Source organism: Prosopis cineraria, unplaced genomic scaffold, assembly GCF_029017545.1.
Source record: "Prosopis cineraria cultivar Desert tree isolate PC_DT_omini unplaced genomic scaffold, ASM2901754v1 PC12, whole genome shotgun sequence".
NCBI lineage: Eukaryota > Viridiplantae > Streptophyta > Magnoliopsida > Fabales > Fabaceae > Prosopis > Prosopis cineraria.
Window position 1 is genome coordinate 34467481 of NW_026555343.1, and position 22912 is coordinate 34490392.

Sequence of the window (22912 nt, forward strand, 5' to 3'; positions counted from 1 at the left end):
ATTAAACATGCATGAATAAAAGCAACTAACATTAGAGGTGGCATGGTAAAATCAAAAGTTGGTGTACATATCTTAACTCCATCATTAAATGCTCAACACCCAAAGTTAGTTTTAAAATCAACAAATATTTTACGCTGAGCAAATCCACTTTCAGAGGCTTTTCAAATAGACTTTTGAACGTGATTTGTACCCAAATTTTGTATCCAAACACTTTTGGCTATTAGAAAGTTGCAAAAGTATCTTCTAAACATCAAAAATAAATTACTCAAATGGACTCTAAGTTAGTAAGGATGTGCCCCATAAGGTAATATAAGAACATTGTTGTTAAATGATTTGTAAGCACTCATGAGCTGGAGACATGTTATGACTGCAGTGTATTTTCAAAACTCAACTCTCCTAAATATTTTTTATCCAAAATGGTGGGGAAAAAAAAAAGAATCCACGAGTAAAAAACTTAGCCATGCAATATATATATATATATATATAGACGAGGTCCAACTTAGATAAAATGAGCACAGCAAAAGGTTTTGTTGAATAGTCATAACTAACTAACCACACAGAAACATTAACCGACTTTACTCCAGAGGAATAATCCAAACACAAACCTCAAGCAAGGGAAAGAGGAACTAAATCTCTGATAGCCTTTCCTTCACAATTGTGCTTAGGAGGAATGTGATAACAAGGCTCCATAGAGAAGTCCCTTTGACAAGGTGGATTAGGATGAAGGGTCCTATTTCCAACTAGCCTATGAAGAAGCCATGGCTTCATTCCTCCCAAACCTTGAGCCACATACCCAAAAGTAGACGCAGAGGTAGTCACCAACACATCACAAAGACTCAAAGGTACATATCAATCCATGCCTTCATGTTATGCAAATTGTTACGAAACTTTTGATACCCTTCATGACTTGGTTGATCTACTCCTACCACTTCTCCTGTAATGGTTGGTTCCGTCAAATGCATAATTCTCAATTTCTCACCAAATTCAGGAAATAGAGATGCAACTAGAGCAACATTTAAAATTGCGTCTTCATGGGTCGAAGTTGAAGCTGCCGAATTTTTCTTGTCTACTTGCGGGAGCAACTTGTGCTGCAGGGTGCAACTTAAGAGTAGGTCCATAACTGCTTCATGTGGGGTGGAATCAGAGTGAACAGTCTAATTTGAAGGCCAATTTTCTCATCTGCTTTTGCTAAGTATGCATCATAGAATCTGCTTATTTGTCCCCAAGCCTCATTTGAGGGGTGAAAAGGTAATTTCCTACATGGTGAAACACTGTCTCTCTCTGGAAACATTTGTGTGATCTCAAGGTTAAAGGATGGGATTATGAACAGAGAAGGGACAAAATACTGGTCTGTTCGCACAATCAAAAGGGGGACTTTTTGAACAAGCTTTTGATTATGATCACAGTGGAAAAACTTCTCAGGACCATCTCTGGTGTGTTGGAGATTCAGATGTAGAACTGATGGTGAATTGTTCTTAGCCAACATGTTTTCATATGTTTCAACACGTCTTGGATTCCAAAAAGGAGAATCTTTGGAAATACCCAAGTTGAATTCAGAAATGGCTCACAAAACAGACCCATCATGTCATCTTCAAATTTCACAAGCAGGACTCTGTCTGTGAGTACAGCATAAACAAATGAAGCAGCCATGCTTATGATTCTGTTACCTAAGCCATTTGCAGGTGTCCAGACAAGGTACTTACATGTGGTATCAACGTTGTTTTTCTTAGACCTCACAAGCTTTTTCATGGTTTTGTAGTAATATCTGGTCCCAGGTCCACATTTTCTGTGAATTTCTTCATAATTGCGTAGTTTGGAAATGAGATATGAAGAGGGTTTGTGTGGAGAAGATTTTCGATACAAGTGAGACTGAAACCTGCTTATGCAAGATGGTTCATCAAAACCAGAAGCTAGAAGCCCATCATAAGTTGCAGAGTGACATTTTTTACAGTTGAGATTGAATCGTTTGTGAATCTTGAGCATGAAGAAATTTCCACTCCTATCAATTTTGAAGAAATTATTAAAGAGTTAGCAAGTAGAGGATGAAAACTCTGACTACCAAAAAAATTAGAAAATCAATCATTTAATTCTATACTTTTGACTTTATTAAATAAACTTAATTCTTGAACTTTAATTCATTGTAACTAAATTCTTAATAATTTTTGTTCCATTAAATCCCTGTAGTTTTATCTCTATATTAAAATGTTGGATCTTACATTTTATAAAATAAAATTGTGAAGAATAAAGTTATTATTAAAGTTTAAGAACTAATGTTTTAAATAACTAAAATTACAAGTTGCTTTGAGTTAATGTTTAAGAACAAAGTTATAATTGAGTTGAATTATAAGTATTAAATTTTTCCAAGTTCAAATTAAGGAAACGAATTACAATTGAATTAAAATATAAGAATTAAATAATTAATTTTTTTTTATTTTTTTTTTTTGTAACAAAGTCAGTACCTTCATTTGACTCCGTAAGATTCTGAGCTCTATCTTCTGTTTTGTAATATTGAGAATTTCCTGGGAAAACCTTGACTTTTCCAAGGTCATTAAGGATAAAGACTAAAGAGTGTGAGCTTGGATCAAATCGTGAGAGAAAAAAGAAGAAGAAAATAGGAATTGTAAGTACCTCTGAGGAGGTTCCATTAATATCTGATGTATTGGTTGCTCTTGCTGTCAATCCTAAGTCCTTGGTGCTGACGTTATAAGGTCGTCTTCTTCCTAGGATGTTGTCTTTTGAGAAGCCCTCAGAATCAGAAAGATAGAACGTAGAGTTCTGATACATTAATAACGTAATTATGAGCAGTAAAGAGAAAGCCATGGCAAACAAAGCAGAGCATGTCGTGAATCTGTTGAAGCGCTCATCCCCACCATCTTGTTGTTGTTGTCCATGGTGGCTTCTTCTTCTTCTTCTTCTGAAGCTCAGAACCAGAGTTTTAATGGCAGAAATCAAACCAAACCCCTTTGATACTACAACAAGGCACATAGCCAATCAGAGTCCAAAATTGAAGCAAAACTTAAAAAAATAAAAAACATTTATCCAATAACAAGAACAAAAGAGCATGCATACTGCACATCTGCAACAAGGAAACAAACTGCCGACTTCCCAACCTTCAAAAAAGGAACAACCTACGGCATATAATAATCAGTGGCGCAGCCACATTCGGGACCATGAGGATGTAACATATTTTAGGTTAAAATATGCAAAACTTCCCTCAAATTTTGGTCAGCTGCACAAAATCCTTGTAACTTTTAAAAATTTAAAATAGGTTAATGAAAATTCTAGACATTAAATTATTACACAAATAATATTTTAATTCCTGAACTCTTAAAATATAAAAAAACTTTCTCAACTTTTAAATTTTAAGCACCTGAAACCCAAATTTTAAGTTGGAGAAAACGGCCATTATTTTTAAAAGTCAAAATGAGTATTACTTCATAAAACTACAAAAGTAATGGCTATTCTTTTCAACTTAACAATAAAATTTCAAGTGCTTAAAATTTAAAAGTTAAAAATTTTTTTTACACATTTCAGAAGTTTAAAATCCAAAATAATATTCATGCAATAATTTAGGATTAAGATGCTCGTTAACTCATTTAAAATTAATATCCCTAACATTTTATTTTTTTTGAGCACCTAAAACTCAACTATTTGGAGAAAATGACCATTATTTTAAGGGTCAAAATAAATATCACTTCAATGTAGGATTTGGCTCCACAACTATAACAACTATAAAAGTAATGGTTATTTTTTTCAACTTAATAGTAAAGTTTCAAATGTTTGAAATTTAAAAGTTAAGGAAAGTTTTTACACATTTCAAGATTTTAGGATCTATAATGTTATTCGTGTAATAATTTAAAATTTAAGATGCTTATTAATCTATTTAAAATTAATATCCCTAACATTTTATTTTTTTTATCACAAAATCTCCTATCATTATTTCTTAGTTATCTTACAAACACAAGTTGTCATATCATATATATATATAAAAAAAAAGACACGTAACAACTTATGTGTTATCCTATGTAAGTTAATAATAATTTTATAAAGATTTTATCTATATTTTCTCTGTGCATATTTTTCTTGTTTTAAAAGATACATTTTTATTCATTTGATTTTTCCTTAAATTGGGAAAAAATAATTAAAATATTGGCTAAAGTACACTTTTAGTTTTCTAACTTTTTATAAAGGTTTAACTTGATCCCTTAATTTTATAAAATATTTTTTTAATTATTTAACCCTAACATCATTAGTTTCAAATGATTATTTTTATGTCAATCATTATTATTTAAAAAAATTAAATGTAATATTTTAACATTTAAAAATTTTTTGTCAATATTTAAAAGTTCAATGTAAAATTTGTTGGGATAAAACTAACGTACTAGGGTTAAAGATTAAAAAATACTTTATAAAGTTAAGGAACTAAAATAAATTTTATGTAAAGTTAAAAGATTAAGTGTTTATGTTAGCCTAAAATATTTTTCCATATTAGGTGCCAGGTGTATCTCATTAATATGATATGAAAAAACTTTGTTAATAAAATAATATATTCATTAGCAATAGGGGATTTTGAAAAAAAAAATAAAAGATTGAGAAGGTTAATTTTAAATATTTAAATATGAGAGAAATCATATACAACTATATTAATAAAAAAATTTGTGTATATTTTAATCAGCTTATTACTTAAAAGATCATACGGTAAATATCTTATATTCATTACAATTTTTTATGATTGAAGATTTGGTAGATAAATTTCATGTGAATAATTTTGCTTCTATACTAATTAACAATCTTCTGTTATGTTTTTTTTTTTTTGGTAGAATCTTCTCTTACGTTTTAAATGCATATTATATATATATATATATATATATAAAGAATAAGTCAGTATTGCTAATTTGAATCATGGTTATTTATTATTTATTATTGGCTAGTATTATTCTATATTTTTTTGAATAATTAATTTACCTTTTCATAAATTTGAAACAATTTTAACAAGAGGTTCTGATTTCTGAACTTCATCGGATGTCCCGAAGGGACCTGATTTCTGAAGTACGTGCGGTGTGCGTACGGGAGTAAAAGCTATTTTCTCTTTGCAATTTTTTTTTTTAAATTACAAGTCCACTTAGTCATTTAATCATGTTTTAAAATAACAATTGAAATTAAAAAAAATCACAAATTTAAAGTAACAATTTAAAATTTTTATTGGAAAAAATTAAAAATTTTAACAAAGGAATATAAAAATTAAATAATTTCATTAAAAGATATGACACTTAAATAAATATTTCACCAAGCGAATGGAAAAGATATATATATATATATAAAAAGTGGTAATGATCTAATTAATGGTATGATATGTTTCCTTAATCGTTTACAGAGAATCAGATTTTTCCCAACTAGTCAGGGAATCAAATTCTCAATGCAAATACAGAAATTTTCAATTCCAAATTATGTATGTACGCATGAAACATTCGAAAATATAATCACTGTAACCAATTTAAAATATAAATTATTATAAATTATCTATGACTCATCTATTATCTATATATAACATCAGACGAAGATATATTTTGCGGAGTTATTGCAATATCATTTACATAATGACAATGATTTTGCAATATATCATGACTTCTTGCAATAATTCATGATGAAATTATTTAACTTAATTTATGGTGAAACTATTTCAAGGATATACGATAATCATTATTTTTACAGTAATATCTGATTATCCTTCCAAATATCAAATTCCAGACATACCATTGATTTTTCCTTCAATTTTAATTTCTCCTTCAATTTATAAAATCCGAAAAATAATCAACTCATATTCCATGCTTTAATTGATTTTAAATTACATAAATATTTGTTAAATTAATTTAATAATATTGAACTCAAATTTAAATTTTAATAAATTTATTGATTATTTTATTTTGTGAATATATAATATATAGAATTAGAATATATTAATGGTTAGTTTTGTTGATGGTAAACTGAAAAATACGTCAGTAGTATGTGCGTGCGTGCGTGCGTGTGTGTGTGTGTGATAGTTTATTCGATTTTAAGACAATTTTTACAGTGACTTGTTAGAGGAATTCGGTTACTCTACTTTTTTTTTCAATTAAGATTTCTCTTAGACATTTTATTTGCAGGTACAATCCTATAATATGAAGATAAATTATGTTCCAGTAGTCTATGCTCCCTCCCAATTTTAATTATTTATTTTACTTTAATTTAAGTCAATTTTAATTGTGTTATTATTAAAGGGACTCGGTTACTGTATTTTTCTCACGAGATTTCTTCTCTTTGATTATTGGATAATAAAACCTCATCATAAATTAAAAATAAATTGTGCTACTAAGAGCTGAGAATTTGAGTTAAATATGACGAGCTAACTCAAATAAGCTTAAAATATTTGAGGGTCAATAGTAGGAAAATTGAATTTTTTTTCAGTTGGCCCAAAAAAAAAATTAGCCAAGATATATGACATATTAATATTAATTATTCTCTTATGTGTATATTTGACTGCATTGTTATAGACATTTTCTTTAAAAATTAAGATTGTTGTTATATTTCTATCATTTTTAATTTATAAAATAATTTTGAAGATGCTTTTAGTTTTGATTTTAAAATTTTAAGATCCACATTTTTTAAAAAAAAAAAGTTTGGAACATCACAAAATTTTACTGGGGACTTCAAATATCAAGACCTCTTGTACTATCTTGAATAAGTATTATATATATTAATTTTATTTTTTAATATGAATATAATTCCATTCCAATTGGATAATAAAAGAGATGCACATAATGTCTTGAAATTTTAAAACATATCTACCTCTTCGAAATATCCACATGGTTTTTTTTAATCAAAAGTCTTAAAATGAGAAATTAAGACAAGTTTAGGAAGAAAAATGAAAATAAAAACCATATTTTTATTAGTGGAGAACTATATAAAAAAACAAGAAAGAGAGAGCATGTTCTTGATAAATGATGATGTATAAATAAAGGGAAAATATAATTTTTAATCCCTATATTAAACAGTTTTGATATAATTTTTTTTTTACTTTTTTTCATTCGTTTGTAAAGTTAGTTCCTTTAATGTTGAGATGGTATTAATGATATTAAATTTGTTAATGTTACTAATAGTGTTAATTTGGATACTGAGATGTTGAATAGTGAAGAGAATGCCACTAGAAAGCAGCAATTGTTCTCCTTGCTTCAAGCAGCAATTTTTCTCCTTTTTCTTTAATTAATAAAGAGTATTTATTTTTAATTAATAAAGAATACAAGCGTAAGGTTTTATTTGGAACAAGCAGCGACTTTCCCCCTTTTTTAATTAATAAATAATACAAGCTTATATGTGGATTCATTTACGCCAGAAGTATATGATACAAGCATGATATAAGTTATACATCCCATTCCTCTTTAAATTATTATATTTTTATACCTATCCGTTCTTCCTTCTGTTTTGTACACATACATATATGATGATATATCTAGCTGAATGTTTCATTCAGGATTTGAAGCAATATTTATTTTTTACTAGATTTACTTGTAATTGGATGTAGGTTAATAGATTAAATCTTTCAAATCATTAAATACATAACAATGATCTTCCAAATGACAGGGGGATTGGAATATCATTGCATCAATTGCCATACTGAGAAATTCACATATGTAAGTTTAAAAAAAAAAAAATGAAGAAACCACATTGTTCAGTGAATATTTCCTTCAATGGCATAGAATTTTAGAATTTCATCCTTTATGGATCTGATTTGATAGCCTAACATCTTCTTGGCAGTCTGTCTTCTAAGCGTACGCCTTTGTATGTGAGATACTGAGGAGGAAAGCATATATATTGTGTTAGCCGAGTGTTATACCATATGTGAGAATGGAGTTACAGACTAAACTCGATTGTGACTCACAACAAATGCACTTGAAAGGTTGAGAGAAAGAACAAACTGAGAGAAATTCACAATCACTCATTTTTTTGATTTGAAAGTTATCTAGTTGTATAAAACCACCCACACCGATTGTGGGTTTCGGTCATGCACGCGTGAATTAAAACTGTTCCCTCCTCTGAAGTTTTAAATCATTAAGAAAAATTTTTACATTTGACCCAAAGCATATTACATTTTTTAGTCCAAATCTTCTCTATATTCCGATAAAGATTCTATAGGCATATTGAGCCTAATCCACCAAAAGTGAATTACCCAATAGTATCAATAGCATTTGACAAAATTATTGGGATTCCTCTATCCAGCTTGGTGACTTGGTGCTTAAGCTCAACAAAGAAAATTTATTTCTTTTTAAGGCCAAAGTACAATTTACCAAGACATAAAAGAGATAATCTAACAACTTTCTCATATATCTTTTTAAAAGTGTGGTTATAGTTATACTAACCACAAACCATCTTTTTTCTGCTTTTGCTTTTCCTATTAAGCTTTGAACCTTTGTGTTTGTATTTGGTTTTATCATGTTAATATAATTGCTTCTTATTAAAAAAAAAGTATTTATATGATAATATATAAGGCTATGCAAAAATTTGATTGTCCTGTCCAATTTAGTCTAACCCGAACAAGTTCGGTCCAGTAAAAAAAATTTGTCCAAAGGATTAAAGAGACTGAAAAGATCAAACTAATTTCTTAGATTAGACCAAATAGGAGACCAAGCTCTTAAACCACTTAGTCCTATCATATGAAATTCTTTTGATATAATTTTAATTATTTTTAATATATTTAAATAGTTTGAAGTTTGAATTCAATGTTTCCTTCATTCACATTTCACTCTATTTAATATAATTTTAATTTATTTTGTTGCTAAATTGTTATTGTATGTATATTAGACAAGTTGCTGACATTTGTTGAATAATGTTGTTATTGTTACTGTTGAAGTTATGAATTTAAATTATTTGGATTGTAACTAATTTTTTTTATTGTTGTTAAAAATTGTTATAGATTTTTTATGATTATAAGTATTTTTATTATTTTAATTAAGTTTATCAAAATGAATGAATTATTACTTTTCATACAAGAAAAAAGAAAAAAAAAGTTAAATGAACACTAGATTACCAGGACCAGTTTAAAAGTTCTATGGATCAAATTTAGTTATATTAATCTTTGGGTTATAATTAGACTAAATCAGATTACGCCTTATAAGTTGGCTAACTTAATTATTTTTATGAAAGAGACTAAACTTTAGATTAGACTAAAATTCAGTCTTGTCCAACTCTTTGTGTAGCGTTAATAATACACGAAGAAAAACTCAGTTTCCTGGTACAGAGCATGAGAATGAATCATCTTATGAAATTGGACATGAACAAACAACAGCCGAGTCATTCTCTAAAACAGGGGACCACATATGCTTATTGCACGTGAAACATGGGACCTGTCCATGTGTATGATAGAAGCCATTGCCCTCAAATGCCAAAAAAATATTGCGGGTAGTGATTCTCAATATTTCATTTCTCCTCATTTAAAAATTTTGATTGCCCTTGTCTACTCCAAAAAAAAAAAAACCAAAAGAAAGTTTATGTGTTCTCATGAAAAAAGTTACTTATTTTCTACAAAATTTATTTGACTAAAATATTATTTATATGTTATAATTTTCAATAAAAAGATTTAAAAAGAATGGAGGAATAATTTAGAAAATAATTTTCTTTGATAGTTTAAATTGTAAATTTTATCACAAAAAATAAAAAAGCTTTTAATTATTATAATTTTACGTTTTATACATAACTTTTTAGTTGTACTTCATCAATTCAATATTATAAGGTATTAATAAGAGAGGATGATAGTTATGTTTTAAAAAGAATAAATTAATGATAGTTAAGTCCTCGATAAAATTTTTTACAAAATAAATTATAAATATTAATTAAATAGTTACAAATAAATTTTTTTGTTAAATCTAAAAAATTATATTTGACATTTAAATATTTATTTACAATTGAAACTTTTGTAGTTGTAATAATTTAGATCAATATTTTTAACTTTTTTTAAATTTGTTATAGACTTAACTGGTATTAATTTAGTGTTTTAAGACTTAATTATCATTCTCTCTACTTTTAACCATGTTATATTTCTAATAAGTTAGTTAATTATTTTTAAAATTATACACTACTTGCATATTTACTTTTATTTTTTTTTTGGTAACATGTTTACCTTTAGTTAATAAGATGTATTAATTAGAAACTTTATTAATTAAACCCCTTGAATAAGGGTATTTTTGAAAAAAAAATTATTAATTGCATATTTAAAGACCCAAAATGGCTTTTTTTTAGCATCTTATCTTAAAAAAATGCTTTATATTTTTAAGTGGTTGGAGTATTTAACTTCTAATAATTTTTATATTTAATATAATTTAATAAAAATTAAAAATTAATTTGTTAAAAATATTAGTATTTGTTCTAGGTATAAATCTTGTCTCCACTGAATAATTTTTCTAAGTCCTTCACTGCATGCCAAAAGGTTATGACCTGCCAAGTTTGGAAAATGACCCTTAACTTTCAATAGGATCATTTTATTTAAGTAAAGTCCTAATAAAATTTAAAATATGAAGCAAGTTTTTTGGGTTCTTAACTGATATTTGTATATAATGCAATTTGTTCTTAGTTTTAAAATTAGAAAAATAAGTTACAAACTCAACAAGACAAAATTACAAATTTGGAAAACAAAATTGTAAATTCTTGAAAGTATGCAAATAATAACATGTTAATTTTCAAATTTAATCATAAAGATTTGCATTATCTATTAAAATTGTGAAAGGAAGTTGTTAATTCAAGGTGATGAAATTACAAATTTGTCTCCCAAATTTGATATTTTAATATTATGCAATCTTATCTTTCAAATTTACAATTTCATTATCTTAAATTTGTAACTTGCTTTTCAATTTTAATATAAAATATAAATTTTAATTATTAAATTTGAAAAATAACATGTTATTATTTAAACATTTCTAGGAACTTGCAACTTTATCACCCAAATTTGCATGTTTGTCTTGTTGACTATGCAACTTGAGTTCCCAACTTTTAATATTAAAAACATATCCTATTAAAAAAAATTAGGAACATATTATATTATAAAAATATTAGTTAAGAACTTACTTTACATTTAAAATTTGTTTAGACTTTACTTAAATAAAATGTTTTTTTTTCAGGACTTAAGTGTTATTCCTCCAAATATATGTGTATCCTTCACGCCTCATAAAATCACAATAAATGACCATAGTCTTTATTAATAATTAAAAAAATGTGAATACTCAATTGAAAAATTTATTAGCTTACACTTGAAATTACTTGTGACATCAATTGAGAATATATAAAAGTTAGTTTTAAATCTCAATTTTTTTTGTCAATATACAAACAAATTACCTTGAAAAATCAAGTAATGTACTTGAAATTATTATAATATTAGTTACAAATCTATGAGAGTTAATTGTGAATCGCAAACAAATTACTTATGATTGTTTTCTTTCAATATATAAATAAATTATTTAAAAAAATTTACTATATACACTTGAGATTATTTATAATATCAATTAAAAATTTATAAAGTCAATTATGAATCGTAAGCTAAATATCATTTGGGAATTTATTAAAATTTATTGCAAATTTCAAGTCAATCAATAAAAGATAATTTATTATAAAATATGAAAAAAATACTAAATATGAAAAAAAAACATGAAGAAAAACTATACTCTATTGTCAATATTAACCAGAAACGACAATCAATAGATTCAGAATCAACAAAGTAAAACAGAGGTGAAAAATAGACGGGACGGACGAAGCCAAACAAAAGAGAAGAGACGACTTCAATTAAAGGGTTTTAAAAACGAATGAAATTCTGGCCAAGTAAAAAAAAATGAATGAAAATAAATGATGTGAAATGCCGAACCTCTGTTAGCCGCTCAAGGACGTGAAATGTCGAAATCTCGCCTCGTCCAACCTCATAGATCGTTCTCCGGCGTTGACTATTCCAATGTTGTCTGATAGTCTTTTTTGACGTCAGAGTATGCGGGATCACTAAATTAAAAAGACTATGAGTTGACACCTAGATGGATGACTATGTAGGACAGGCCCAATAAATTGGGGTTTTCTTATTGGGCCAGGTCATTCGGGGCAAGCGGATCAAAATTTCTATCTCAACAGCGATCTAACGGCTCAACAGAAAACTAACAATGTCAATGACATGTTAGTATTTTAACATCTTTTGTATCACGTTAATATCCCTCTAATATTTAAAAATAGAAAGATTAACATTACAAATGAAAAAAACTATAGGAACTTATTTTATCATGCGGGTGTAAGATTTTGTTATATAATATTTAGAAGATACTAAATCTCAAATTTTTGGAAAGAACAATATATATATATATATATATATATAAGGTGTATTTTGATTATTAGGATTATTTTGAATTTTTTAAGGAAAATGTATCTGAATAATATTTAAGTATTGATAAAATTCAATTATTATAATTTTTAATTATTGATAAAATTGAAAAGTTTTGTTTTTAAGAATACAACTAGTAAGCACCATGAATGCATTGTAGTTTTTAAGGTTAATAAATATCCCAAACCTAGATCGATTGCCCAAATAGTATTTCAAATTTTGAACTCTTCAAACGTATAAAAATTTCCTTCAATTTTTAAATTTTAAGTACCTAAAATGTCATCATTAAGTTAGAGCAAATTGTTGTTATTTTTAAAGGTCAAAATGAGTTCCGTACTAGCATGGATTAAGCCTCACAACTATAAAAAATAACAATCATTTTCTCTAATCTAACAATGAAGTTTTAGATGTTTGGAATTTAAAAGTTGAGAAAAATTTTTACACATTTCAAAGTTCAAAGTCTATAATGTTATTCATGTAGTAGTTTGAGGTTTAAGATACTTATTAACCCTAAATTTTAGGAGTAGGTTGATATGCTTTAATTTATATTTTAATTATACATTTTACTTTTTTAAATCGTTTTTATTAATCTATTGTAAACACCCTATTTATCTTGGCATTTCAAAATAAAAGCGATTGCCTATCTCAAAACAAGAAATTTATTTCTATAAGAAAAAAATGTCAAATATTTTTATGGGTTAAAGGTATTTTGCTTTTCAACTTTTTGCATGGGGTGAATTTAAATTTTAAACTTAATTTTAGATCATTTTTGCCTTTAAATTTTAAAAATTGACCCATGGTTGTCCTGTGATTCACGGGTCGATTGTTTACCATTATCTACTTAGCTGGACTTGTTTTATTGAATTTTTTTTTGGGCCACAACCACCAAGTAGAAGTAGTTGCCAGGTCAAAATTAAATAGGTTTATTTATGCGCTTGAAGTGTTCACTTAGGAACACATAATAACCTTTACTTGATTTTTTGGATCATTTTCTTTCATAAAGTTGAAAACAAAAAAACGTTACCCATACAATCCTAACTTGAATGCCGCATGACCTGTAACATTTTAAAATTTAATCCAAGATTAATTAAGCTAATAAAAAAACAAATGAATAATTTTAGAGAAATATTTAAAGATAAATAATTTTAGTTAAGAATTTATAATTAGATCTAAGTTAGATAAAATCTTAAGTTATGATTTTTTTAAAAAATAAAAATAAAAATATTAAAAAGAAAGAAGAAAATAGATATAAATTAATAAAAAAAAGGATGGAAACAGATAAAATCCGCGGTGTGTGTGGTTTGGGTGTGTGTGTGTGTGCATACAAAGGGAAAAAAAAAATATGAAAGAAAGTGAGTGGGAACCCACGCCTAAATTAAAAATACACCACTCCTCTTCTTCATTCTTTCATTCACTCTTCGGCCTCACAGAAGGGAAAAACAGAAACAGAGCGTGCGCGCTCGAGACAAAAAATTTGATTGAAGGCTCTATAATATGATATTTTTGGATAAAATTTAAAATATTTTAAATACTATGTAAGTGTCATAAATATTTTTTTAGTCCTTTTTTTTAAGTTTCTAATTTTATGGTATGGAAAATTTAAGGTTTAAAAGGATGATGAGTTTAGTTTATGATAAATAAATCTGATTGTTAAGATTGTTGTTAGTATATAAAAATATTTTAAAATATTATTTTTTGATGGAATTTGAATTTGAGATTTCTGAGTTAACATTAGACTATATGGAATATTTTTTATTAAATCTAAAAATATAAATTAATTTGTTGATATTTAAGTAATTATTTGATATGAGAAATAGATTATTATGACTATAGATGATGATTCTAGACTTAAAACTAGCTTATAATTTTTAAATATTTTTACGTGTGAATTTATGGAATAAAAATAAAAATTTTTAATATTAGAAAATTATTTAAAGGATGATTTTAGCCAAAACTTTAATGAAATTATTGTGAAGGAGTTATTGAACGAAATAAATAGATTTAAATATATAAAATTAGATTTAGAAGTCAAGAGGTTAAGACTAAGGTCTTAAAAAAAATACTTAAAATGTTAGAATATGAGTGAAAACTATATTAATAATATTAGTGACACATTGTGATGTGATTAATTGTATATTAATTGTCATTTAGCACCATTCAAGTTTTAAAAGTATTGATTTGAGGGGTAATCTTTAAGCTTTCAAAGGTTGAGGTAACCAAGCTAATTATTATTTATGTTTGTGAAATAAATGAATACTCACACCCCCCAACCAAAACTTAAAATAGTTGTTTGTAATGCACCAAAACTTAAAAATTGTTGTTTGTAATCCACCAAAATTTAAAATTGTTATTGTAATGCATATGTGGCCTGTGTTGAGATTCTATGATTTGTGACAAAGTTAATTATGGCACATCTAAAAATTTTGAATGTGATGGCCATATGTGCATAAAAAGAAATGAATATAAAACTTGCTTGTAATGTGAAATATTAATATTATTTATGCTTTTATGGATAATGTGACATGATTTGAGTAATGAGATTGAGAGTTGATGATGATATGCATCGTTTTGATTATAAATGTGGATTATACATGGTGACGAATTATATATAAGCATGTTGAGAGTTTTTATATGATGCTAACGTAACTTATGTAGTAATATAAAAATTGATATATGAGGATGATTGAGATATGATTATTCTTGATGCTTATTGAGCAAGAAAATTGATAATACGTGGGATAATTGTGAATTACATATATGAGAGTTATTGAAATGCATTTTCTCATGAGTATAATCATATGGTGGTGAGAGTTCGCCTTACTAAAGAAACTAGCGGTTTGTGTAAAATCCATATGGTACTATCTATTAATTGTCAATCTTAAGGGTTATAGCTACTACTCACCTTATAGGGTATTGTAGTATTGTTCCTATTAAGAGACTTAAACTTATTAGCCTATCTAGAGTTTTAGATATAATTAGTCTTGAGTATAAAAACTCATAGTATATGATTTGGAGGAAACCGTGTTCATCAATGAGTAAGATAATCTTGGCTCGATAACCTCTCAAAATATGATTAAGGACTTAGATCGTCTCATCACTGAATGATTCCTTTCGATTGTTAGCCCACAGATTTCATGTAAAAGGAAATAATGGAGGATAGAAGGAAGAGATTGATTATGTATTTCATTATTTTATGCCATTTGAATGATTAATGGCTATGTTTGAAAACTCCGATTATAATTATAAAAATGAGACATGTGGTAAATATGTGAAAAATATACATATGGGCACTTATGCAAATTTATACAAACATCAGTACTTATGGGTAATCGTGCTAATTTTATACTTGACTTTATTGTTAAAATTATTCACATGAGTTACATGTTAATATACTTAACATTATCTTGATATGATTGCTTGCATGGTTATCTTGATGAATTTATTAGCTACTTGCACTCATGATTAATTATCATACATCTGTATAACTCAGATAATATTGATTATTGATTGGTTATATTGACCCCTCTCTTTTAACATATTACAGGAGCCAACTCATCTTGGAAGAATAGAGGAAAGGAAGTATCAGACCAAGTGATAATAAAACACTTCTGTAGGCCTTTCTATTTTTTTATATGTGTATTTAGCTATGATATTGCTAACTAAGATAATATATCTTGATTCGCTTGAATTATGGATTTTGTGTTAGATGGAAGTGTATTTTGGGCCTTTGAGGATGTGATTTGATGCTTATGTTTATATTAGTAGCTAAAATACGCGAGCAAGTAAAAATAGTTATTATATGTATGATTTGAGAACCGAAATACTGTTATAGTCTCCCCTTATGTTTTTTATGGTCTAAGAGTGAATAGTTAATATTAATTATATATGAATAAAAGGAAAATTCATGCATGTGATGAACTGTTGATGAATAGATGATTATACATGAAGTGATGATGATTAAGTGATAATTATTATGATAAATGTAATTGAGACTTTAGCCTCTATTGTCAATTATGAAAGAATTTGAGTGGTTAAGTGTTATGTTGGTAAATATATATATATATATATACACTATTTGGAGCAGGGCACATAGAGGAAATAAGGGGGAGTTTTCCTCCCATCTTGAAATGTGTTTCTTAATTATTAATAAATCTCATGCTTCCACACAGATTTAATTGAATGATATGAGTTCTTAAAATATTTTAAAAACTTGGAATCTCTTTATTTTAAATAGTTTGTAAAAATATATGTTAAGGATTTGTTTGGGTTAATCTCTTATATGATAATCCTTTTAAATTAGTCCTTAATTAATTATAATTAGTGTGATAATTTAAGTCTTAATTTAGGTCATCCTTACATGGCCAAAAAAAATCAACAAAATGCTTCCAAATTAGCAGAGATAATGGTTAACAAGCCATGCATGAATGAGAAAATCATGAGATGTTAGATTTTAAAAGTTTAAGAACACTCGCATGTCCCATGCGAAAAATTCAAGAATAAAAATTCCCCTTAACGCTATTGTTAAACTCATAGAACACTAATAGATATAAAATAACCTACTAGCCACAAGAAACTATCCGAAATCAAATGGTGATGTAAATGCTTTATATATATAAACATATGAGCAAGCTTAAGTACTTCATCTCTATATTTAATGGGCTTTTATCCCATTAAATTAAAATAAGTGAATTTGATGTGTTGATAATATTAATAAAAGTCTGTTGTAAAAAAAAAATTAATATAAAAGGATTCATTTGTCTTGGTTTAATTAAAAACAAATATTTTAAGCATGTAAGACTAAACATATAAATTTTTCAATATATAGACTAAATATTATATATATATATATATATATAAACAAGACAAAACTCTATTTTGTAAAAAAAATATTTACTTAAAAAATATTGTCCTTTTCTACGCCGCGCGTGGGGCAAGTCCATTAATTTAATGTTTTAAGAGATCATAACGCTTATATAAAAATACTGTTAAAATGCCAAATAAATTATTAACCCCATAATATATAATAAATTACGCATAATATGTTGACACCACTCTTTATAAATTGTCTATCTCATATAGAATAAATATGATTAAATTCATCTTCTCATTAGTATTATTAACATAATTAGAAGTATGCTTTTACAAGATTGACAGGTTTTCATCGATCACATTTTCAAGAAAATAAATCTACGAACTGCCACGTTGTCATGGCTTAAGAACTTCTTTTTCTTTGAATTGTGCCAACTTTAGCTTGATCAATCTCTTAAGTTTGAATAAGTCAACCAAAACTCACAATGTAGACAAAGAAATTTAAGAGAGCTAATCATATAAGTAGAGAGTAGAGAGTTTGAGTAAATAAACTTGAGAATTTTATTGGTTTGCTTGAATTGTTATAAATGAGAGGTGAAGGGATATTTATAAACCTCTCCTTCTTTCATAAAGTTCCTACCTCCTTAATAGACGGTTCAGATTAATTCATTTCAATGGTGTATATTTTATTTCTAGAATATTTTATGAAAATATTTACAAGGAATATCTTTAATATTTACAAGTAGAATTTTAGAATGTACAAAGAAAAATATCTCTAAAATAATTTAAATACTTCAAGTACCCTCCATACTATTTTAGAGATATTTGAGTCACTTGGAATCATACTGGTATTTCCAAAAGTCCTTGCTCATCAAGCGATTGTTAATGATTTTGATATTAGAATTTTCAATATTCCTCCTTCATAATGTTGAAATTTTATGCGATTGGATTTCCGGCGAAGAGTTTATAATTGAACGGTCTATTAAAAAAAAAAACTTACATATATAATACCAAAAGGGCATGAAATCATATAGATTATTCTAATCACAACATTGTAAATTAAACCACTCCGAGGAACAAGATTTTTTTTTTTTAACCTTCAGAGACTTTTTCTTTTTGGGTGGAAAACTTACAAATACATTGTATATTACTGAAAGAAACTCAAGAAACCACTGTACAGCTAAAGCAGTATGAAAGCATGAATGCAGTTAGAGTTTACTATTCACTATTACCGTAACAATATCAGCATCATTGTCATTTAAGGATTATAAATAATTTATGAAACTAAATGAAATTACCTACATTTTTTAATAAAAGTGAAATATATAATTTTTCAAAAATTAAAATAAAATTTCAATTATACATTATCGTACACGAAAATTTATGGCAAGATCTTTGGTTTTGAAGTTCTGAATGATACAAACACAAGAAATGCTCTTCAGATTGGGTGCCAAAAAACATATAAGATATGCTCACATAAATGCATTGTGTGATAACTAAATTCCACCTACTAGCAGGCATTAGGTCCTAGTAAAAAAAGTTATATCTGCCTAAGCATAAGATCTTAAGTTTAAATTTAGTAAATATAAAAAATATCTTTAAGAGAGTTACCTCAATTGGACTTAACAATACTCAAAATTGACCTAATCAGATAGCCATATTAAAAAAAAAAATTCCACCTCATTCTAAATAAAATAAATAAATGGACACATATAAGTAAGGGCATCAATGAATATGCTCTTACATTGTTTCAAAAGAACTCATAAGAATATACCTTGAAGAAATTAGAAGCAACCAATATGTCAACAAGAAAGAAACTTAAAAAAAAAAAAGTGACGTTTTTTTAAAAAAGAAAAAAGAAAAGAAAAGAAAATCACTCAAACAGCTTCGCTACCCTGGTAACATCTTTACAGTGCCGGCCAAGAGGAAACTCATAAGTCAAATTGAAAACTGCACTATCTAGCAAGAAGCAACCATGCAAATTAAAGGAGGGAAATGAAAGCAAGCTCCATCGATAAGTCTCTATCACAAGGCACATATCTCTCCCCTTCAATCTCTTCCTCCTTCCCAAGAATCCATGGCTTCAATCCTCCCAATCCTTGAGCCACATACCCAAAAGTAGACTCAGAGCTAGTCACCAACTCATCACACAGACTCAGCAGATACATATCTGTCAATGCCTTCATATTATGCAGATTACTATCAAACTCTTGACGTTCCTCATGACTTGCCTGAACTACTTCTATAATCTCTCCTGTCACTGTTGGTTTTGCCACATACATAGCCTTCAGCTTCTCAGAGTACACTGAATGCAAAGATGCCACCAGAATAACTTTCAAGGAAGTCTGGTTTTTCATCTCAGATGTTACTGATGATGTTTGGTTTTTTCAGTTCAGGTAACAAGTTATTGCTTAGAGTACAAGCTAAGATTTCACCCAGAACAGTTTCATATGGTGTTGTGTTCACATCGAATACTCTTGTTTGGAGGCCAATTTTCTGATCAGCTTTGGCCAAGTGAGACTTGTAAAACTTTGTGATCATACGGCATGCTTGGTTTGAAGGATGAAAAAGGTAGTGTCCTAAATAAAGGGACACAGAGTCTTTTTCTGGGAACATTTTGCTTAGCTCTTTACCAAAAGATGGAACCATGTAAAGAGAAGGGACAAAGTACTGATCTGACCGCAAAACCACCACAGGAACTTTAGAAAGAAGATCTTGACCATGATTACAGTGGAAGAACGTTCCATGCCCATTACCACCAAGTTCTAGATCAAGCTCTATAATCAATGGAGGAGAAGAAGGCATTCCCTTGTCATTCTTCAGCATGCTTTCATATTTCTGCAGATCTCTACGACGAATTACTTGAGAAAAATTCCTCTGGCAGTAACTAAGATGAATCAGGATACGGATCACAGAACAGACCAACCATTTCTCTGTGGAATTCAACAAGGAAGACTCTTCTGTGAGAACAGCATAGAGAAATGAAGCAGCCACGCTGATCATCCTATTTCCCAAGCCATTGGCAGCCCTCCAGACAAGATATTTACAAAGTGCAGTATCTATATCAATGACATAACGTGATTTCATGAGTTTAATTATAGTTCTGTTGTAGGGTTTGGCGTCAAGTCCACATCTTGTATGGAGATCCTCATAGTTTCAGAGCTTCGATATGAGATATGGAGATGGTTGATAAGGGAAGGCCTTACGGTATAAGCAGGAGTGTTACCTACTTAAGCATGACTGTTCATCAAACCCAGAAGCTAGAAGCCCTTCAAGCAGCTTGTCATCATCATTAGCAACACTAGTAGGTGACAATGATTGATTAATTCTTGAACCTGCAAATATAGGGGAAAAGATCATGATCATGTAAAAGAGCTTTAACTTGGTTTAATACTGAAAGAATGTGGAGTGTGAAGTATGTAAACAATAAGATTTGACCTAGTGATACTAAAGTAATATCTAATACTAAAGGATTCAAATTCAAAAATCAATTAGAGCCAGTTCTATAATGTTGGCTCAAGAAAGATTTGTCAAACCCAGTTCTAACGAAGTTCTTGTCTTCATAAATCTTGAATGTTCCGTTAGTTTCATATATTAAAGCATGATCAAAGTGAACAACTCATGTGGATGGAATCCATTTTGGACTGTAAAATTGGTGGTTAAATATCTCTTGAAGGTACTTCAACCAGAAAGCACTACAGAACAAAGATCAGTAAAATCGATGAAAAAGAAGACAATTAACCAGAGCAGTAAACAAAGGTCTTACCTGCAGCTTGTGGTTCAGTATCTGAAACTCTGGCTTCCGGTCCGTGATGAATAGAAACTTTTTGAGCTTTTTCACACCTTAGCTTTGCTAAATCCGAGAAAGAGATTCTTAAATTCAGCTCCTGATACACAGAATTCAGAGTTTCTTGGCAATATCAGGACCAAACTATAGGATGAAAAAATGCTACCTGAGGAACTGTAATATTGTGAACTGTCTCTTCTAAGCACTGAATCGTGACGTTCGATGCTTCATTAAAGGCATAAGTTGTAACGTTTTGAGTTGTTCCTTCATTGATCACGGTCTTTGAAAAACCCTTAAAGAAGTGGAAGGCATCGTCCTGGTAAGTGAGACTTACGATGAAGAAAAATGGTAAAGCTATTGATACACAGACAATAATGTTTTGAATCTTTCAGAACTATTCAAATTCGCCATTCTCTCGATTTGACTCTGAAGACGTTGTCTGGAAATTAGGAAGAGAATCGCAGGAAGAAGAGATTGGAATGAATGAATTCATTTGCAGATGACAAAAAGTGAAAAAGAAAAGTTCTTGAAACGTTACCTATGCTATGGCACAGTGAAGATGGTAGGTACCCAGAAACTTGAGCGACCATTAAATTTTAAAAATGGACCAATCTCAAGTATACACACAAGAAAATAAAGGTTGCAAGGATAAAGTCATCAATGATAGACTATTAAGAAAGATATTAAGTGGCCATCTAGATTTTTTTCCTTTTACAGAAACTGACACTTTTCTAAAAGAGAAAATGATAATAAAATTTTTTAAAAGTATATAAATAACAAGCTGACACTTTTCCAAAAGAGAAAATGATAACAAAACTTTTTAAAATCATATAAATAACATACTGGTTCCTTAAAATACCACAATTTTATTGAAGTTTTATAAATTTTTATGTTAATAAATTTTAAATTGAAAAACTATTTTACTTTTATTGATAAATTGTGATTTCAGGTTAAATTTTTGTAATTTTTTTAATAAAAGTTGTTATTCCTTAAATAAAAGTTATGATTGAAACTTATTATTTTGAGAACTTATTTTTTAATAATAGAAATTACATTTAACAAGTTATGATTTTTTATTTGCCTCTTATAATTTACAAAACAAAAGTTATTATTTCTTAAGCAAAAATTATGATTGGGGCTTGTTATTTTGAGAACTTATTTTTCTATAATAGAAATTACACTTGACAAATTGTAATTGCTTATTCAACTCTTACGATTCATAAAATAAAAGTTATTATTATTTAAGTGAAAATTATGATTAGAGCTTGTTATTTTTAATAAAGATCAAACAGTCTTTTCACTTTAAAATTTATTAACACAAAAATTCCTAAAAATTTTAATAAAATTATGTCATTTTAAAAAATTAGATTATCATTTATGTAATTTGAAGGATTTTAATTTCATTTTCCCTCTCTGAAACCATTAAGAAGACAAATAATGTTTCTCTTAGCATATCATCCTGTGCGGTGAGCAAAGAAATTCTTCCTTAAACATATTATTTTCAAAGATTTATCTTGAGACCTTATATTCCCAGAATCATCCTAGCAATGCATATTTTAAAAAAATAATACTTCAAAAACAGATGAAAAAAGGAGTTACTTGGAAAAAGGCAGACGAAAGAAATTTTTTCAAATACCCATTTTAGTTTCTTTTCTTTAATTTTTAATTATACATAGTCAATATTCAATAAATATTATAAAATTAGAACAATGAAATTTATGGTAAAATTTAGAGTAAAAAATACAGATTTTCCTTCTATTTTTTCTTTGTTAAAAATATTTCATTTCTATTTTTAAAACCTATACAAACATTTTCAATTCTTGCATTCAATGTCTAGTTTTTCATTACCAAAGCCGATAATCCAACACAAACCTTATTACATCGCAGATCTTAAATATAGTACATAAATTAAATTTGGATTATTTTATATTTGAGCA

General features: G+C 27.9%; 2 protein-coding genes across 3 annotated transcripts; both read right to left on the minus strand.

The window, feature by feature from the left end:
- Positions 1-606: 606 nt before the first annotated feature.
- LOC129289276 (probable fucosyltransferase 8) lies at positions 607-19545 on the minus strand. Its single transcript, XM_054926054.1, is given in 7 exon segments — positions 607-842; positions 845-1147; positions 1150-1530; positions 1533-1974; positions 2460-2519; positions 2629-2969; positions 19218-19545. Coding segments are annotated over 7 exon segments (2091 nt in total).
- LOC129289442 (fucosyltransferase 2-like) lies at positions 18949-21568 on the minus strand. 2 transcript variants are annotated; one of them, XM_054926214.1, is made up of 3 exons: positions 21514-21568; positions 20955-21414; positions 18949-20523 (listed from the first exon to the last, which is right to left on the minus strand). In XM_054926214.1, the coding sequence occupies exon 3, from the start codon at positions 20273-20275 to the stop codon at positions 19547-19549; it is 729 nt and encodes a 242-aa protein (XP_054782189.1). In that variant the 5' UTR covers positions 20276-20523; positions 20955-21414; positions 21514-21568; the 3' UTR covers positions 18949-19546. The 2 variants fall into 2 exon arrangements, with proteins under 2 accessions (XP_054782189.1, XP_054782190.1); XM_054926215.1 differs by having other exon boundaries at positions 20955-21041; positions 21142-21557.
- Between the last annotated feature and the right edge of the window lie 1344 nt (positions 21569-22912).